This window comes from Leptidea sinapis, chromosome 18 (genome assembly GCF_905404315.1).
Source record: "Leptidea sinapis chromosome 18, ilLepSina1.1, whole genome shotgun sequence".
Classification (NCBI taxonomy): domain Eukaryota; kingdom Metazoa; phylum Arthropoda; class Insecta; order Lepidoptera; family Pieridae; genus Leptidea; species Leptidea sinapis.
Window position 1 is genome coordinate 9,159,046 of NC_066282.1, and position 20,942 is coordinate 9,179,987.

The 20,942-nt window shown below is 34.8% G+C and overlaps 1 protein-coding gene across 1 annotated transcript in view; it reads right to left on the reverse strand.

The window, feature by feature from the left end:
* Nucleotides 1-1,298: 1,298 nt before the first annotated feature.
* LOC126969523 (cell adhesion molecule Dscam2-like) overlaps nucleotides 1,299-20,942 on the reverse strand; it is a 72,051-nt gene continuing 52,407 nt past the window's right edge. Inside the window, exons 23-27 of the mRNA XM_050814988.1 lie at nucleotides 19,014-19,239; nucleotides 6,449-6,558; nucleotides 3,251-3,397; nucleotides 1,905-1,976; nucleotides 1,299-1,452 (exon numbers count right to left, since the gene is read on the reverse strand). Coding sequence (XP_050670945.1) covers nucleotides 1,427-1,452; nucleotides 1,905-1,976; nucleotides 3,251-3,397; nucleotides 6,449-6,558; nucleotides 19,014-19,239 — 581 coding nt within the window. The 3' untranslated portion in view covers nucleotides 1,299-1,426. The remainder of the gene's footprint in view (nucleotides 1,453-1,904; nucleotides 1,977-3,250; nucleotides 3,398-6,448; nucleotides 6,559-19,013; nucleotides 19,240-20,942) is intronic.

Genomic DNA, 20,942 nt, shown 5'->3' on the forward strand with positions numbered 1-20,942 from the left:
AAAGTGATAACCCTCACTTCTAGGATTAATACCCAAATAAAATTTGAAAAACATATGACCGATGCGGGATTCGAACCCATGACCTCCGGCGTTCCGTGCCGGTGCTCTAACCAACTGAGCTAACCGTTCGAGTACCGCCTCGTTATAAAATTCTGTTTGCTTTGTTCAACTCTCAGATTGTGGCTTCATCTGAGGAGATCGTCGGTTCGAATCCCGCATCGTTCATAAAATTTTGTTTTTAAAATTTTATTTGTGTAATATTTTGTCCTTAAAAGTAAATATGGGTGTCATTCGTCAACATTATTCAATTTCAGAGGAGCTCTCCAATTTGTTGCTAGACATTGGTGATGGAAACATTTTGGAGGAGGGATGTAAAATAAAAATTTCTAGTAATCTTGGTCATGTTGTGAGAGATCAGACTTAACGGATGGAATCTACCCCAATATTGTTCCATCTGTAGAAAATTGCGCTGCATGGCTGAGAAAGAGCTATTCTTTCTCCAAGAAACGACTCAGCCAACAGTATTAATAATTTTTTAGTTAGTTCAAATAAAATATGAATCTTTTCACAATGTATTGGAGGTCGATGATGCTGTGCATTATCCTATAGAGTTTCTTCACACTCTTGAACCACCAGGAATACCACCTCACATCCTAAACCTCAAAGTTGGCGCTCTAATTATTTGAATGCGCAATCTAAACCGGAAATTATACGCGGACGAAGTCGCGGGCAACTGCTAGTAGTTAATAGATCATTGTATTGGATGCAATTACTAATTGTGAACTGTCACAATTACTGAATCACGACCATCATAATCACGAAGCATCCTTTCACAAACAATGAATTCAAGTTCTAAAGGTTGATTCATCAAATATACGATAATTTATATTTATACAGTTAATTCTTTATTATTTTTTATTAAATAATTTATATTATTTAAACACGACTCATAATTCTTGATGCAACACCTTACAAACTAATTTGTTATGTTTATTACAGCCATTGTAAAATACTCTATTTGATTGAAAAGTTGAGTTTCTTGTATGTTCTTCTCACGTCTCAACTTATTACGAGCATATGGTAAATTCAGTAACTTAAAAGAAATAATTTTAATTATGATTCAAAAACGCCTAGTTTAAGACCAATTGAATAAAGTTTATTTGACTTTGACTTTGAATAAGATGCAGTCAAAGTTCTGGAAGTAATCGAACGTTGAATACAACGTACCAAATATGGTAAAATAAATAATGGTGTTATCGGAATTCAAATTAGGAATCAAACAGAATAAAACCATCGCAATACATATAAATGATATAATTGTAAAAATTGTATAATACATATTCAATATGTTTTAACAGAATTTCCTATGTTGTACTAAATATTTACTAATATTTGGCAGTAGCTTCTCGAACCCCTTTAGCGTTCTCTAGCTTCCCGAGTCTTGTGAACACCCTGTATAAGAAAATCGAAATCAGTGTATGAGAAAACAGGAAATAATTAGAGTATTTTCACGGACTAGTATAAAATGTAGGACTCCGCGCCGTGATATTAGCAAGTGAAGCACCTTTATGCTAGTGTGTGTGCGAGTATATTAGTTACACAATTTTTTCTCCTTTTAATAATCATAATTATATCCACAAATACTTTAATAGTATTGTTTTTACACTTTTTCACAACGAACGACGGCATTTTTAATTTTTTTTTTGCGACGCAAACTGATCTGTCAAAGACGATGGCAAATCTCATAATGGCGCCCGATCGGCTTGTATTAGTGTAAGTGTATGCGTGGGGCTATCTATTTACACGTTTACCGGCTTTGTTTTGGTGTCTCAATGTTAAGTAAGGTGACACGGAGTCCTTCTTTTTTTTAACTCGTCCGTGGAGCATTTTATCTGGTTGATTACCATGATCCGGGCAGTAATGCCTCCTACGTCTTCTACGTCGTTGAGCGTCACATGTGTCCAAACAGGTTTCTTCTGGAATAAAATGAGAACTTTTAATTTTTTTATACTCTTTCTAACTATATTTACAAAACTATGATAACATTAAATTAAAACTATCATTATGTGGAATTGTACCAAGAACACTGGCAGCGTTCGTAGACCGAAAGAGCTGCCAGCGCTTGGGTTTCCATTAGCCTTATCAAAGCGCGTTATCTACGCTTATAGGTATAGTATATAGTAGGTACTTTGCAATTAAAAATTTACTAATTTTAATTTAATTACAAATAGGACCCGGGTGATAGATTCAATATAGATTTGACACTTGTGAAACCGTCAAGTAAAATAGCGGCAAACTGTCAACCTCTATTTTCAGTAAACGCACGCACACTTAAATAAAGCGACTGGCATATTGCGAGTGTAAGACAGTAACAGAACACGTAACAGAAAGAGGCTCAATCAAGATGTATACATTGTTTGAGATTTTTAAAAATCTTATCGTAAGACTTCAGTATGTAAAAAACTATTTTTGCTAATGTAATATTTAATAATTATTACATACAATAACTATGAATTTCATTAAACAAATAAATAAAAAAGAACATGTGTGAGTAATTCACACGTGGTAGAAATGAAACCTTTATAAATTTTGGCTTCAAGATAATTGTAGGTTTTGAGTCATCATGGTGATACAAGCTTTGATAATAATGTTACATTTCATTCGTATATATTACATAGATTTATTCAGACTCGGAACTTACATTTTCAATAAACCATACAAGAGGCTTATTGGTAACTAAAGTATGAAATAAATACTTTCGTCTTAAATCCTATCTATATATATAAAAATGAATTGCTGTTCGTTAGTCTCGCTAAAACTCGAGAACGGCTGGACCGACCTTGGCTATATTGGTCTTGAATTTTTTGTGGAAGTCCAGGGAAGGTTTAAAAGGTGAATAAATATGAAAGTGTTTGGAATCAAATAAAAACAAGGATTTTGTTTTTCCTATGACGTATCCCCCGTCGTCCGATATTGAGATTTTCTATGAGAGAATTTATTGACGCACGGTTTGACAGTTCTGCTGTAAAACAATTTCAATACAACAACAGGGAGCATATTTTACGAAATAATTCTTGATGTTATGATATATTACTGACAAATTCATAAAAAAAAATATTTTATTTATTATATACAGAACAAGTCTGTCGGGTCGACTAGTTTTGAATAAAAATATTTGAATTTGAAGGGTCGATTTGTGAAAAAGCGACGTGAAAGCCGCTTTAAGCGATATATTCGTATTAACAATTACCCTCGCAGCTGTGTTGTACGGCGGGAGGTGCGGGCGCGTCATCGTCGTGTCTGGCGAGTGACCGTAGCTGTAGCGTGTACGCACGCGACCCGGAGCTCATTGCGTCTCCACCCGCAAACGTCGCGTATGGACTTATCTCGTAAACATCTAAATGAACATTATTAAAAAGAACATATTCATTATCATCACCAGCCTGAAAACGTCCACTGCTGGACAAAGGCCTCCCCCAAAAATTTCCACGACGATCGGTCCTGCACTGCCCTCATCCAACGTATTCCGGCGATCTTGACTAGATCGTCGGTCCATATTGTGGGGGGCCTGCCAACAATGCGTCTTCCGGTACGTGGTCGCCATTCGAGGACTTTACTGCCCCAAGGGCCATCTGTCCGTCGAACTATGTGCCCTGCCCACTGCCACTACAGTTTCGCAATCGTTTGGACTATGTCGGTTACACGACGTTATAAGAACATATTATAATTATTATATATTTTTATCGCAGAATTGCCGCTATTCGATCAATGTGCAAATGACCATGATGGATAGAAGTGACTGATAAAATTTATTTTTACTACCCTGATCTTGGCAACATGACAGCTGCGAATGCCCATCGGCTCGTGTGAGCGACACAGAGTCCGAACGCTGCGACAAACAGGTGCTATCTCTTTGAACTTAGAAAACCCACTCGTACTAATTGTTGCTTCGAACATAACTGTGTCGATTTATATAATCTCCTCTTAACGTCCGTGACCAACTTTCTACCTAGCTACGAGCGCCATGTATCGAGCAGGAAGTTAAGGTGCTGGATCCGTAGAAGGACTAGGAGAGGAATTTAAGTTGATTGGTCTCTATTCTATCTCTGGCCTGATTTTGCACATTTAAGTAGGACTCACGTTAATTCTTCACACACAACTTAACTCAAATAAGGTCCACTTAAAAATATTTTTATCAAAATAACAGCGCCAGTTATTTAACACAACAGCCGTGAACATTGTATAACGAGCTTCCTTGTGCGGTGTTTCCGGAACGATATGACATGTGCTTCAGTGATTTCTTTAGTGTTGCAGAATAATGTGAACGACTCTTGTAAATGATACGCTCCGCCGATTCACAGGATTCTTGAAAACCCAGAAATTCTATCCACCACCGTGATTGCTTACCACTTTGATACATACGATGCTATGGTCAGAATTATAATAATAATAATCCTTTGAAGAGTCAGAAGATGTCATAAGTACATTAAGGCAATGTCACTTTGTTCATAACTTCAGTTGATCATAATTGTTACATATTGGAATACAGACTTATGTCTAATAGCTCAGTATATTTACAGTCGTGATTCTGATAAGCTAAGGTTGAAATTGCACGCTACGATGCTAAATTTCCTAAATCGGCTGTTTGTTGCTGTCAAAAAAATCAAACATAGAAAATCTGACTGTGATCTGATGAAATTATTGTTAGTAAATTAACTCGCGCGTAAAAAGTATTTTAATTGAACGTGCAATACTGCTGATAATAATAATAATAAATAATAATAATAAGCCATTTATTCCATAACCCTTATTTCACAAACAAATGTTAGTAGTTGAAAATTCTTAAAATTTAATGTTAGTTCTATTTAAAGTGACCAAATTAGTTATATTTTTCTTGGTTATGGACCCCATTTTGGGTATAGGCCTCCTCCAACTTTTTCCATTTTTCCCTGTCCTTGCCCTGATCGATCCAGTTTCTCCCCATGTCGCCTGCACGATGTCATCTGCCCATCGCTGCTTTGGTCTACCAGTGCTTCTTTTACCTGGTGGTCCTTTCCATTTGGTGGTCTCTATTGTCCATCTTCTGTCTGTGTAGCGTGCAATGTGGCCAGCCCATTGCCACTTCAATGTTAGCGCGTGAGTTAGTGCATCGGTAAACTTAGTTTTCATTCTTATATCTTCGCTACGTACTTTTTGTAGTTTCCTGATCCGCATTATGCTTCTCTCCATTGCTTTTTGTGTTTTTTCTATTTTTTGTTTTATTTCTTTTGTGAATGCCCAGGTTTGACAGCCATATAGCAGACATGGCATAATACAACTGTCCATCACAATTTCTTTCATATGCAGGCTATAGTTGCCTTTTAATATTTCTTTAAGCGACCAGAATTTTTTCCACGATAATGTTATTCTCCTCATAACTTCTTCTGAGTTGCTGTTTATATTGAATGAGACTTGTTTCCCCAAATAGATGTAACTGTCAACATATTCTATTGTGTGTCCGTTGACTTGTATTGGCCTTCTGTAATGGTTAGTCATTATTTTTATCTTGTTTGTGTTCATTGCAAGACCAACTTTTCTACTTTCTTGATCGAGTGTCGTTACCATTTCTTCTAAGTCTTTAAGTGATTCAGCCAGTATCGCAATGTCATCTGCAAATATTAGATGATTGACGTATTTACCATTTATCAGAATTCTTTCTTTCCAATTTACTTTATTAAAAATGTCTTGAAGAACCGCTATGAAAAGTTTAGGTGACAGTGGGTCACCCTGTCTTACACCTCGTTCAATTTTGAAGGGTTGTCCACTGGTCTCCAGTCCAACTTTGCTTGTACTATTTTCATACACGTTTTTTATAATGTTGATATATTTCTGGTCGATGTTTTCTAAAATCTATAAACGCCACATAGAGTGGTCTGTTAAATTCTCTTTATTTTTCTATTATTTGTTCAATTGTCTGTATATGATCAATAGTGCTGAAACCTGAGCGGAAGCCTGCTTGCTCTACAGGTTGTGCGTTGTCAATTTCCTGAGTTATTCGTTTCAGAATTATTGAAGCAAAGAGTTTGTATGTGCTTGATAGAAGACTAATTGGTCTATAGTTGCTTATATCTTGCGGATTGCCTTTTTTAAAAAGAAGAATTATGTCTGACGAGCACCAACTTTTGGGAACGTCTCTGTGTTCAGGATCATTTTAAATAATTGAGTCAGGTGGTGTAGTAGGACTGGTGCTCCCGTTTTTATAGCTGCTTTGCTGATACTCGGGCCAGGACTCTTTTCATTTTTTAATTGTACTATGTGTGTGTGTAGATAATAGATGAGTTTAATTGAATATTATGTTTACCATCCGTAAATTGATTTTACATTTGAGATTTATGAACAAATTACAAAGTCATTTTCTAAAGATATACAAAACATATAAATGAAGAAGACAGTGATAATGTCAAAATACCTGGTGGATCTGGTGGTAGTTTCGGGGTGCAGTGTGGAGGCGGTGGCCTGTACGTCCCGCACATATTTTTATCACCGCTCGCCAACACGCGAGGCACGGCACCATCGCTGCTGTTACGAACAACATAATATATTTTAACATTGGGAGGCACCTTTGCACAACATTCATGTATAAGCATTACTGTGTTTCGGACTGAAGTGCGCCGTAGCTAGTGAAATTAATTGGCAAATGAGACATAAGAGTCTCAAGGTGGCGAGTGCAATTGTAGGACCGCTCAGAACTTATGGGTTTTTCAAGAATCTTGAGCGGCACTGCATTGCAATGGGCAGGGCGTATCAATTACCATCAACCGAACGTCCGGCTCGTCTCGTCACTTACTATCATAAAAGAAAAACATAATATCGGCATCTACGGTTGCAAACCGGTCAACAGTACGACTCCTCTGAATATATAAATCTTTGCAAAAGGCACCGTCTGCTTCCGCTTGAAAAAAGGCGCTAAATCGCTGATCCAATATTTCTCATGAAGATTGCCTCTGGTCTTATAGACTGTCCCGTACTTAATTAGACTCAGAACAGGTCTAAGTCATTTTATATCAGCTATTATAAATATTATTTATTTTATTTATTTATTTATTTATTGGAAAACAAACAGCTTAAGTTATATACACATTGTAACACATAATTTATATAACACAAGCCAATAAAGTTTCCACTTAAATATAAACAAAGTAGGAGTGAATATAATAGAAAATATAACGATTTTATATACAATTAAACATAAGGCGAAAAAAGTACACAAAAATACAAATGAAACAAAATTTATCAAATTTATCGGTTGGACATATTTTAAGAATGTTTAAGATATTCTTTAATTTTTTTAGTAAAAGTTGGATAGCTGCTATGAAAAATGTCTAAGTGACTATAATTATTATTATAAGTGTTGCATGCTCTTATAATAAAACAATTGCTACTATAATATTATAATTAGTTCTACGAACAGGGATAAAGAATGTATCTATAGAACGTGTATAATGTTTTGGACAGTTAAGTTTAATGTTACTTAAAATACGATTGGAATCAATTAAGTCATGTAATATTTTGAAAAGGAAAACTTGATCTCTGTATTCTCTACGCTGTTGTAAAGATAGGTAATTAAATTTAGGAGTATTACAATTTAAAACATATAATTTATTCTTTTAATAAATTTATTTTGTACACTTTCTATAGCATCTATATATTTTGTATAACGTGGGTTCCAAGCAGTCGAGGCATATTTTAAATATGGTCTGACATAAGCATTATATAAAAGATTAAAAGTATGAATATTTTTGAAGTCATTTCCCTGTCTGAATATAAAACCAAGCATTTTATAAGCTTTTGCTGTCATATTGTCTATATGATTTTCAAATAAGAGAGCCGAATCTAGCGTTACCCCAAGGTCATTTATTTCTGACACCCTTTTAAGGGGTTTATTGTTTATTTTATATTTGAAGAAAATTGGCATTTTTTTCCTCGAAAATGTTATCATACAGCATTTGTCAACATAGAGGTTAAAGTCATTAGCGGAACAATAGTTTCCTAACTCAATTAAATCGCTTTGTAGGTCAATACAGTCCTGTTTTTCTTTTATTATTTTAAATATTTTGGTGTCATCCGCATAAAGTAAAATATTATAATTTTGAAAAGATTGCAAAACATCATTAATAAATATGTTAAATAACAATGGGCCAAGGTGAGAGCCCTGAGGAACGCCCGATGTAACAGGGACAAAACTAGAAATAAATCCTTTAACAGCTACCGCTTGTGTTCTGTTACGGAGATACGACTCCAGCCATCTTAGAAGATATCCTTGTATACCGATACGCTCAAGTTTAAATAATAGTCGAGCATGCGAAATTTTATCGAACGCCTTTGAATAGTCGGTATAAATTGTGTCTACCTGGAATCCATTGTTTAAGGCATCCATTACTTCATCTAGAAATTCGCAAAGGTTAGTTTCCGTCGAGCGTTTATTTACAAATCCATGTTGCTGTGGAATAATTAGTGGTCGTAATAAAGGAAATAAAGTGTCATAGATAATTATTTAAAAATTTTTTTTTTTGATGACCGATATCTTTGAAATCCCACGATAGTTTTTAATATTATGTCTGTCACCACTTTTAAAAATGGGAACAATTAAAGACATTTTCCATATTGATGGTAAACTACCTGAATGTAATGATTTCCTAAAGAGTATATCCAAAGGTATTGAAATTTGTCTACTACATGCCTTCAGTAAAATTGGGTGTAAATGATCGGGACCACTTCCTTTGGTTGGGTCAAGTTTTAACAAGTACTTTTCTACCTTTTCACAAAGTTTGAGTATAGCTTAATGGTAAGTTATCATGGCTAAATCTAGTATTAGAATCGGCTGTATAAACGGAGCTTAAGAATGTGTTAAACATATTAGCTATCATTTGACCGTCTGATCCAGTATCATCATCATAGTACATACAGTCTGGAATACAATTACTACTTCGCTTAGATTTTACAAATGCCCAGATTTTTTTAGAATTGTTATAAATATTATTTTCGGCCTTATTAATAAATAAATCATAGCATTCTGCTTCTAAACGTTTTGTTTTAATTCCGAGAACCTATTATAGTCCATTTTTTATTATTCTATATTTTATACATTCCTATATATTCCATTTTTTATGAGCTATCAGTTTTTTCTTAATTAACTTTATTAAAGATCTAGAGTACCACGACGGAAACTTATCATTTTCATGCACTAGTTTTGTAGGGACAATTCGATCTATAATATGGTTAAGTATAAAATAAAATTTTCCTACGGCACATGTTATATCTTCTGATGAGAGCTCTTCAACCCAGTCAATTTTTGATAATTCATCATTAACTGCATTGTAGTCGGCGTTGTGATAACAACGAACAACACGAGTCGGTGCTCGTAAGTACATTTTATTTTTTTCACTCTCAACCTTCACCACTAAGGATGGATGATGACCGTCTTCTGGCAATGCTAATGGTTTTGTTCTATTGACCACACAAACAGTATTAGATAAAACAAGATCTAATAGTCTATTATTATTGTTGTAAATATTATTATACTGATTAAATCCTGTAAATGTCATAAATGCGAATAGCTGATTAACTAAATTATTATAAGAAGTGTTTACAATGGTAATATGTCCTCCAGGAACATGCAGCCATGTTGCATCCTTAACATTGAAGTCTCCTAATACTATGAATTTATCATTTGGGAATTTAATTACTAGATCAGATAAATATTCAAAAAATGTAGCTTGAGAGTTACTTTGTTGTGTGTTTTGTGGAAAATAACAGCAGAAAACCCTTAACTTAATACTATACTAAGTTAGAAGAAGCATTAATAAATAGTAATCATAAGTAATAATTCGATCCAAAATTTGTTCAAACAGTTTTCTACAAAATAAATTTAAAAACATACACCACAAAATTGTATAGCAATAAATAAAAGCAGTTATAATAAATAATAAAATAACTAGCTTATAGAAACATTTCCTCGTAGAACCAACCACATTATAAAGCTTGCAAAAACAGCAACTACAATTAAAACTATAATATCTATAAATAATTTTAAAAGTCATTAATATCAAAGCAAAGACAAACATGTATGAGTTTAGTATGGTAGCACTTATGTGATTTTCTTTAAACATTCACTTGAACTTATATGAATAACCGGTGAGCTGCTAGTTTTCCGAACCTTGATCGTACAGTTACGGACCCAGCAATTATATTATAGGTTGATAGGTGATCATTAGCATATATTGGAGTATTAACACCGGTATGTCCAAGGTCGGAAGCTTTTAATTTTTTTATTTTCCTTAGTGATGAAAGAAAGTCATCCTTTTTATATCGTGCCTGCATTTTTAATATAATTGGGCGGGGTTTATTTTCTACCGAGTCATTCTTAATTGCCACTCTGATCACGAAATCTATGTCCGTATCTGGATTTAAGCAGTAACCACTTTTTGACGCTAAACTTTTAACAATTTGAATTAAGTTTTCGCTTTTTTTGTGTGGGATGCCGTTAATCTGAATATTCGAGCGCCGAACCCACTGGTCGTTTCTTAAGGTGCCTTCTGATAGTTCATTAATTTTTTGCTTTAAATCATTTAATTCGATTTGATAGCTGTTAACTTTAGAGACCTCCTTATCTAAATCATTTATACGGTCTATACGGTTATCTTACCATATATATATATAGTTATTTTACCCACTTTTATATCTTCCTCTTACTAGTACCTACCAACTATCGACAAAACACATTCCTTTGGCGAGCAAGTAATAATTTTAATAATTTATCTAGGGATAATATATTCGATCTTTTTCAGACTAACATTGTGTCATCGAGAAGCAAGTTAAGGTACTATATAAATAGAACTGAGTAATGATACTTTGAAACTTCACTTGTGTGTTAACTGTTTTAATTCTGTAATTATTTTAAGATAGCTTTTACCCGCGATTTCGTCCGCGTGGGATAATTACTATGGGCAGCATTGTTTATTTGTTAGGATACTTTGCCAATAATATACACACAAACTGCTCTTTTCTAAGATACAGCAGGTATCCGAGTCATCTCTGATAATGACGAACTTCCATACAAACTTTCATCCCCTATTTCAACCCCTCCATTTTTTATCGCAAGAAAAGGTAGCCTTTGTCCTTTTTAAAGCTCTATTCTATCTTTGTATTAAATTTCATCGAAATGGTCGAGTGGTTTAGGCGTAAAAGCTTAACAAACAAACTTACATTCACATTTATAATATTGGTAGGGATTGTGCATTATATTTTAAATGTATACTGTAGTATCGAATTATATTATTCTGTAACTAAGGGTACTACCCTATTATTGGCTCACAGTCACTGACCTCTACTTTAAACAACTCGACTGGCGGCTGTCAAAATGTTTTTGTGCCTGTTTGATATTCGCTATTTTGGCGTTGTTGGCCATAAAGCGAGAGAGTTTGCTGTACTAAAACTAGTGATGACAACCTCAGTAAACATCGATAGATAGTGGGAAACTATTTACAAAAAAAAATGTGTACTTTATGACGTTGATTCTTGAAGTATAAATAACACGGAAAACGAACGAAATTAATGCAAAATGCAAAAATACTTCAGAGTATTGTACGTTCCCTCGCAGTCATTTGTATTATACGTCAAAATTAGTTCTCTGGACGCTCGCGCACCAAATTTGCTGTAAAACATATGGAACAGCCTGTTCAGTTCACAGGTCACAGTCACACACATTTGTACAGGTCACAGTTATGTAAATGGACATATAAGATAGCTAATAGCTGTTGATTTTTCTAAATGAATAATTATGTCAAATCATAACTATCAGTGTTCTGTGGACGAGAAATACAATCCATTTATGATACAATTTTACTAGTCACGCAGACTAGGGAACGATAGAATATGATGAATTAGTTAAATGACAGCCAATGCCCAAATTCCACTCACCAACCGCAATATTCGATCGCCAATTTAAACATAATTTTTCCAATCTATTTCTATACGTGGAATGATTCAACGGCCCGTATTCCCTAAAGTATTTAGATCACGAATTTTTGGAGCACCTGTTTAGTGACCTGGATAGACGCAAAGTGAGAGTCAGTACAGAAATTGAGTGTTTTGCACTTGTTTTCATTGTGACCCTATACGGATCAGACGCCTCAATTATTAAACCCGAGTTACCGTTAGTTAGCCAGTTCAGTTGGCTATATCTATGACGATGTATAAAGACTTGCAAATCTAAACTTCCAACCGCATCAATAACTAATGCGTCCTAATAGATATAGCCAACCGGGCCGGCTAGCCGCTGCGTCAACCACACAGCACTATCGCGTAACCGGGTTGGTTACCCTGTATACTGAATCGCTCTCACAATACCTAGTCAATATCATATCGGAAATCAGTAAATATTAATATAAATCAATTAATAATAAGAATCTGAAAACAAAGAAAACGTTAATACAACCGACAGTCCGTCTGCGTAACAGATTGTAAGTAATTCAACGTTGAGAGAAATCTCTCGCAGCGTAAGTTTTGAGAAATGACAGCTACTAAGTATAAGTACTTTATCTTAAAATTACAAAATGATTTGACTTGATAAATGGTTTGCACATTTTTCTGGCTATGAAACGGTAATTTTCTCAAATTGCTTTCCATTTCAATCCAAGGATTAAGTTTACTTGCGCAGTGTTTCCTATATGACACGACAAGACTATTTTCAAAAAAAGCGTAAGTACTTAAGACCTGACAACGATTTTGTGATTCCTTTGTTGCTCCAAAAGAGTGATCACTAAATAACACGTTTGTCTTGAAGACGGATAAACGTCTTCCATAAGAAAATAAACTCATAACATTACCCACATTATCTTATATATAAAATTCTCGTCTTATATATAAAATTCTCGTGTCACAATGTTCGTTCCCGTACTCCTCCGAAACGGCTTGACCGATTCTCATGAAATTTTGTGAGCATATTGAGTAGGTCTGATAATCGGCCAACATCTATTTTTCATACCCCTAAATGTTAAGGGTGGTCCACACGATTTTTTTTTTTATTTTTTCTGACATTTCTTTTAAATTTAATTGATTATGAGTCAGCATTAAAAAATAAATACATCTTCAAATTTTCACCCATCTAAGATCAACAGTTATTTTTGTATCGCGATTTTAATATCGGCAATACAACGTTTGCTGGGTCAGCTAGTAATAAATATTTACGGTTTCACAAATAAACTAAATATAAAGTTATAACTAAGAATAACTAAGTTATAACTAATAACTAAGAATAAACCAAGAATATGAAAAAAAAATCATTTCAAATATGAGGAAAATAAAACTACTTAGTTGTTTATCTAAGCACAGTTTAAGTAGTATCCCGCCAATTTATGTCGACTTTTTAAATTTCAAATATGGAGCTTACCACGTAATTGTTGCGGTTTATTCCGCTCAAAGAAGATTGCGCTAAGTTCACACTGGCTGTTTAGAAAGTCACATGGCCGCAGATTTTTTTTATTAGTTCTTCTTTACATAAAACTACTATGAACAGTTCTATTTTTAAAGTTCATTCCGGCCCTTAGGTGGCAAGTAATTTGTATGACTATTTCCCTCTCTATGGAGGCAAGCAGTCACTTATCCACCCAATCATCAGATCAAAACAACATTACTTTCCGAGTATGAGTAATGAAAAAAAATTACTATTACTGACAACACTGTCAACAATGGTAATTCTGAAGTTTACCGAATGTCAAGCAGCCTTGCAAATAAGCGCGGGAAATATAACGCCCGAATAAACTGAGTGTGAGCAAGATGTCTAATGGTTTATTCTCAGGTATAACTTTATTATAGTCCAGACGGTTTCCTGTAGAAAGCAAATAATGAAGAGAGATACCATAGACAACAGACGCATTGTCATCTGAGAGGCTAATCTAATGACAGTTGTCTCTTGCGCCGGTCTGTAACAAAATTGTAACCAAGCAAACAGTTCGTTCGCAAATCGCATAACGCAATATAGGCAATATTGCGTTCTGCATTTTTTTTATGGTATAGGAGGACAAACGAGCGTACGGGTGACCTGTTGTTAAGTGATCACCGCCGCCCACAATCTCTTGCAACACCAGAGGAATCACAGGAGCGTTGCCGGCCTTTAAGGAAGGTGTACGCGCTTTTTTTGAAGGTCATTCCACAGCTTTGTAGTACGTGGAAGAAAGCTCCTTGAAAACCGCACTGTGGAGGACCGCCACACATCCAGATGGTAAGAATGATATCCTAACTTGTGGCGTGTCGTGCGAAGGTGGAATTCGGCGGCAGGAATCAGGTTAAACAGCTCTTCGGAACACTCCCCGTGATAAATGCGGTAGAAGACACACAATGAAGCGGCGTCTCTACGCAACGCCAAGTGATCCAGCCGTTCACAGAGCACTGGGACCCCGACAATTCGAGCTGCTCTGCGTTGCACGCGGTCAAATGTATCGAGCTGATACTGGGGTGCGCCAGACCAGAGACGACAGCAATACTCCATGTGTGGCCGGACATGCGCTTTGTAGAGCGCTAGTATGTGGGCCGGCTTGAAGTATTGCCGTGCTCTATTAATGACGCCCAGTTTCTTTGAAGTCAATTTGGCTTTGCCTTCCAAGATATTGAGATCCAGTATTCCGATACTAGGCGAGGCTTTGAGGAAAGTGTTATCGAAGAGCGGTGATACGACAAATGGGGTTTTTTTAGTGGTAAAAGCGCAAACTTGAGTCTTCTGGGGGTTAAATTGGACAAGGTTCAATTTTCCCCATTCCGCGACCTTCTCAAGAGAGGACTCGATAGAAGACACAAGTTTCTCCCGGCAATTTGCGTATTATAATAGTAAATTGATACTTATTCAGTGGTCAACGGCCTAATCACCTCGTATTAAGTTCTCGGTGTAACGCAACGCGTAGATCCTTTTCCTACACACGCCGAGAGGAAGTAACACGCACCTTAGCACCAGGAGTTCCTAGAGGATTAGAGGGGGCCCCCAGCTGCAGACCATTGTGCCTCGGAATCTCAGGTACGTCGGCCTATTGTTTAGCCATAACTGATTTGCAATTTTAATAATATCATATGTTTTCCTACGCACGCGGTCATACACCAAGTTTATTTGTAAGGCCGTTATAGTTATCCTTTGCACTATTATCGTTCGAACGCTTAATACAATCAGCTTGCGTTACCTAACGTTTACCTTATACCTATCGTAATGATGTGAAGTAAATCAGGAATTGGTGTGCAGTAAGACATGTGATTGCTACGACTTTAGTATAATATGATGTTGGCACACTTTATGGTAATTATAAGATATAAATTATTAAACCTTACTATTGGATTGCGATTGGTAGCTATCAGCGGCGTGCATTGATTTTCTAGTAGGTAGGCACTGTGGTTCTAATTAGTCATGTTTGAGGTTTGGAATAAGCAAAGATTTTTAGTATACAAAATCCATTGGTCCAATAATACAGATTGTAATTTTTTTTGAAAAATCGTTCGGGTCGATTTCCGTCAAAAGATCAAGAAATTTTAAAAAACTAAATATGCAATTATTGTTTTCTTAAAACTTGAGGGCATGACTGTTTTCACGACTTTTCTCTAATACACTAGTTTCCGGCTTGGCCATCACCGCCCTTCTCAAAAAACTATCCTGTAAAAATATTCCACAAGGAAACGATGGAAGCTAAATGAAATTCTCGATTACAGCGAATATTGTGTGCTAAGAGGAATTTTTACGAATAGCAAAAGAGGTGAGGCAGGTGAAAAGGGTCGGCCAAATCAAGTTGAATCGCTGACAGGGTCTCGTGTCAACTCCTCGTCATTTGCAGGCCTTATTTCATTTCATTAAAAGCCCCAGTGTAATAAAGTCACAGCTTAATCATTTTAATTAAGATAAACAAATCAATTGACTCACTTTATACAAGAACAAAAAGGACGCTGCAAGATAAATAATTTAATTAAGTTCTACTTTTATTTCAACATCTCTGAGAGTTTTTATTAATTAGTCAATATTGAAGTGGAGATAAGTATTAAATTGATTTCATGAGCAACTTTTAGTACCAATAAATTTAATAATTGAAATGTTATGCGTATATTTTATAAAGCCGGATTAAAACTTTTTACAATTACCTTTTTGGCTTAGATAAAATTTATTGACGCAGCCAAATTGTGGTGATAATGACCAGAAATAAAAACTGGGGAAGGGAATTTTAGTGCTCGGAAGAAAGGGCACTGATTGGCATATTAATAGGTCAGAGTACGTCTGTCAATATTAACAGCAAAACTGCATCAAAGATGCTCTTTGATATCAGTTTAATTGCTTGTTGTTTTACATGTATCTACTTGATTTAATATATTAATGGCTAATCTACGTACCATAACGGTATCAATGCCGATACGATTAAAATATTCATTGAGTGAATGCTTTGTATAATTGAGCAGTCTGAACAAATACACTAAATATTTCAGTCAGACCGCCCCGTGACTGTTTCAACAGCGAACTTCCCTGCACCAATTTGCGATATAAATTACAAAATAATACTTTTTAATTGCTACCTATAGTCCGCAGAGCGTCTTTTCTATAAGGAGTAAAATATATCGCACGGACATGACGTGAGTGGTTACAATATCTAAAACAAGTAGAGGCTGAAGATGATGATCAAGAGTGCTCTACTAAGAGTACTTTGTATTATCAGTGTTGCCCCTTCTAGCATTAGTAACGCATCAACAGTGATTGTTCATACTAAACAGGCGAATCAACATGACACCTGGGGGCCTACTCCTAAAATCGATATTCAATATATCGTGGCATTAGTCGTGTCGAATCCTACTCTTAGTTACATCGTATTCAATGTCGAAACGATCATTGAACGAACGAAACATTTTTCGATATTATCGGTCTAGCCCTACTCTTAGTTGTAAATGTCAGAGACGAATATTCGAATTCGACAAACAATCAAACGTCACTTACGATAATCTCAACGACACCTTCTAGGCTGTCGTTGCTATTATCGTTTCAAGTTGTATAGATATATTTACCATACAATTTACATACTTAATAAATAAAATTAAAATAATTATATGTGATTTACTATTCAACAGGATTTATTTACTACCAAGTAATTTAAGTTATTTTGTTGATCGTTTCTGCGTAGAAAGTATTGCAAATGGCCGCCTGAGAAATAGGAGGTCGACGAGAAGGGTTGAGTTACTTTTTTTTAAATTTTATTATCCGCAAGTTTTGTAATATTTTTTCAATTTTAAAATGGTCCTATTATATTCATTACATAATTTTTGAATATTTACATTTTGTGTAAATGATGCAAATTGCTGATGCAGAGTCTGGCATGGTTCTAAGCGCCTAAGCTATGTTTTGACTTGTGACACTTAGCAGCGACATAGCACAGATTAGACATAGTTTGCGCATAATTCATTCACTCTAACATCGTAAAAAAATCAAATTATTAATTTATGGTTACGATGTTGTTACGATAAACAATATGGAATACGAACATTTGTTAGAGTAGGGTAGGTATTATCGTATCGTTCCCAATATATCGTTATCGATTTTGCTAGTAGACGTTCTGGCTCAAATGTCGTTTGTGCAATGTACAGTGTGCAAAAAAGTTTTTGTTTTCATTTTACTTTCTCGTATGAAAACGAATAATAATTTTATTTTTTAAACGTCTTTTATATAAAACGTTGCATGGAAATAAAACACTTTTAAGGGATTAAAACGCGTGTAATTGTAACGGTGTTTTTTACATTAGATTTTTGCGTAAAAGTTTCATTTTTATTAGGGGGACTGCAGATGAAATCATTATCTGCATTTCCCCTGAAAACGAGATCTAGAAAGGTCTTGAAACGTGTGGTTAACTAAAATTAAAAGGTAACATTAACTCAAAAATCTAAAACAGTTACAATTACACGCGTTTAATCCTTTAAAAATGTTTAAATACTATGTCTTATGCATGTATATTATTTAATTACATTACATATGTCGATTTTAGATAGTAACTTGAAATCGTCATTCGATTTATATAGAAATAAAACAGAAATAAATAGTCGTATTTTTGTATTAGATTTACTTATTTAAAGAGTTTAACGAATAAGAAAATTTTTGAAGTTATACTTCTTTAGGCGCGTTCTGAAAAAATGATGAGAGTGGAATTTCAAGATGCGCGCGCATCACTGTAACACAAAAGTAACAGGGTGAATTTGGTTCCTAAAATTTTCTGACGTTTGCGTCATTTGTTATTTTATTTTTATTTTATTTTTTATTTAGGACAGGCAAAGGGTTCAAGCTAATACAGCCGTATTCAGTATTTAATAATTAGCTGTCAAAGACATCTTTGCAAGATTATTACAAAATTGTTATTTCTAAAAACGTAGAATAGCACGAGGAATAAATCATTTTAATGATTTTTGCTTTGTTAGGCCAAAGAAGTATAACTTCGTGCGCATACATAAGTACACACACACTTTTTTTAATGAAATGAAATGATATGATTTATTTGTATGAATCGTGGTAACATAGTTCTTAACAATTCGCCAATATACCGGCATACAAATATTTGAATGTCAATATTGTAATTTTTATATTTAAACGTCATTAATACACATTACATTGCTTTAATTCAATAATATAATAAAAAATAAACATTTGTGTGTAGGTACCTCTCAAAAAATAACATTTATATACTATTATTTTTGGCTATAGAAATTATACTATAGAAGCACTTATTTAGTAGCCATAATTTTAATTTTTTATGCATTATTGTTTTAGGTATCTTTCTAATATTCTTTGGAAGGTGGTTAAAGAACCTAATACACATAACACTTGCGTTATTTTGATGAAGCGCTGTTCTATAGTATGGCATCAAAAGGCGAGTTGGATCTCTCAATTTAATCCTAACATGAGTCCTATTAAAAGTCCTATCCTATTTAGAGTATGGTTTTAGTAGAGTCCTGTGTTTTGGGACCTTAAAACTCACCTTTTTCTCCTTAGCAGAATAGCAAGTATAGTTAGCGCCGCCACAGATAGAGCAGCGCACAATGCTAGCAACAGAGCAAGTTCTCCAGCTGTGGCCGGGAATGGAGCATCTACTTCTTGAGCATAATCCTCAGGAGCGGTCGTGGTGAATTCGTAGACTTCGCGGGTCCAACCGGCTTCGTTCGACGCGCGGGCTGCTATGCGGTACCGGGACCCCGGAGATAGACCTTACATATAAATATCAGTATAAATCCTATATTATAACATTTTACAATAAAATATTAATGCACATGCGTAGTAACGTAGCCACTATTGTGAAGAATGTTGTGATGAATGATGTGTGTGAATGTGTATTCTCAGATATTTCGATTATACGTAATCATAAAAAAGTAAATAAGTCTATAAAAACTTTAAATTTATTGGATACAGTAAATGAATCTATAATCATGAAAATATGAAGATTTTGTTGGTGAAGTAAAATGAAGAAATAATTACAGGTATTTTATTTGGTATTTCATAGCCTTCAATTATCTCTACTAATATTATAAATGTGAATGTAAGTTTGTTTGTTACCCTTTCACGCCTAAACCACCAAACCGATTTTGATAAAATTTACTACAGAGATAGACTAGAGCTTGAAAAAAGACATACAAAGGCTACCCTTTATTGCAAAAAAATAAATTGAGGGGTTGAAATAGGGGATGGCAGTTTGTATGGAAATTCGTCATTATCGAAGATAAAATATAGATAATGAAACTTTGCTTTTAGGCACGTGATAAGAAATAATTTATAAACATTTGTTCGAGCATTTATGAAACTTTGACTTACATCGGGATGAAATTGGAGATTAAAGTTCACAGGGAAATACTATTAAAGAGACTGTCCACAATGACAAGGGATATAATATTGACAATTATAATATTGACACACTTTTTACACAAATTATCTTGCCCCAAGTTAAGCATATATAGCCTGTGTTATGGGTTACATGACAATGACATATTTAATACAATATACTTACTTAAACAAACATAAATTCATATAAACATAGATAAATACATTTAAACATCCATGACTCGGAAACAAACATCCATATTCATGATATAAATGCTTGCACCTACCGATATGCGCTGTATCTTAGAAGAGGGCTGCCAGCAGCGGAAAGAGCAGTTTGTATGTGTATTATTTGAAAAGTATCCTAAAAGATAAAAAAAATGCCCAAAGTAACTATTCAACGCGGACGAAGTCGCGAGTAAAAGCTAGTAAGTATATAATACTAAACGATATTGTTTTTTTTTCAGGCAACATTGTTATTTTATCCATAGCGACAGAAAATTAATAAAAAGGAACTATGTTTCTTCTTATAAGTTAGTAATTTAAGTCGATAAAAGAAAAATCGTAATAAATTCATCACCAACGATTGTTCATACTAAAAATACTTAAAATTAGGTTGCCAATTTCTTGTTGTCCATGTTCTTTGTAAACGTTTGAAAAGTTGGGAAAAGGCGGGAAATCCCTGAAAGGCCTTCGCTTTAACATTGCCCAGTTATATTCAATTAGATTTAGCTCGGGCGGCTAAACAGGCCAATCCTAATCTCGAATACAAGCTGACACTCGCCAAACCATATGGGAAGATGCATTATCGTGAATAAGTAGGAATGGCCCATTTGTATTCTGTGAAGGACAATAAGGAAGTCCTTGTACATCTACTGAAACGAATTATCGAATTAAACACCATGACGATTCCGCCTTGGTATGGATGCTGTAGATGGCTGATTTTGCCTGGAGTTCTTGAAACCAAAGCAGGACTTATCAGTGAACAGTACCAAAAATCTCTGTTGGCCACTCAATGGCAAATGAGACCATAAAAGCCGCTGACCTCAAATACCTTCATCCTTAGAACAGTTTGGTCATTTAACAGTAGCTGGTG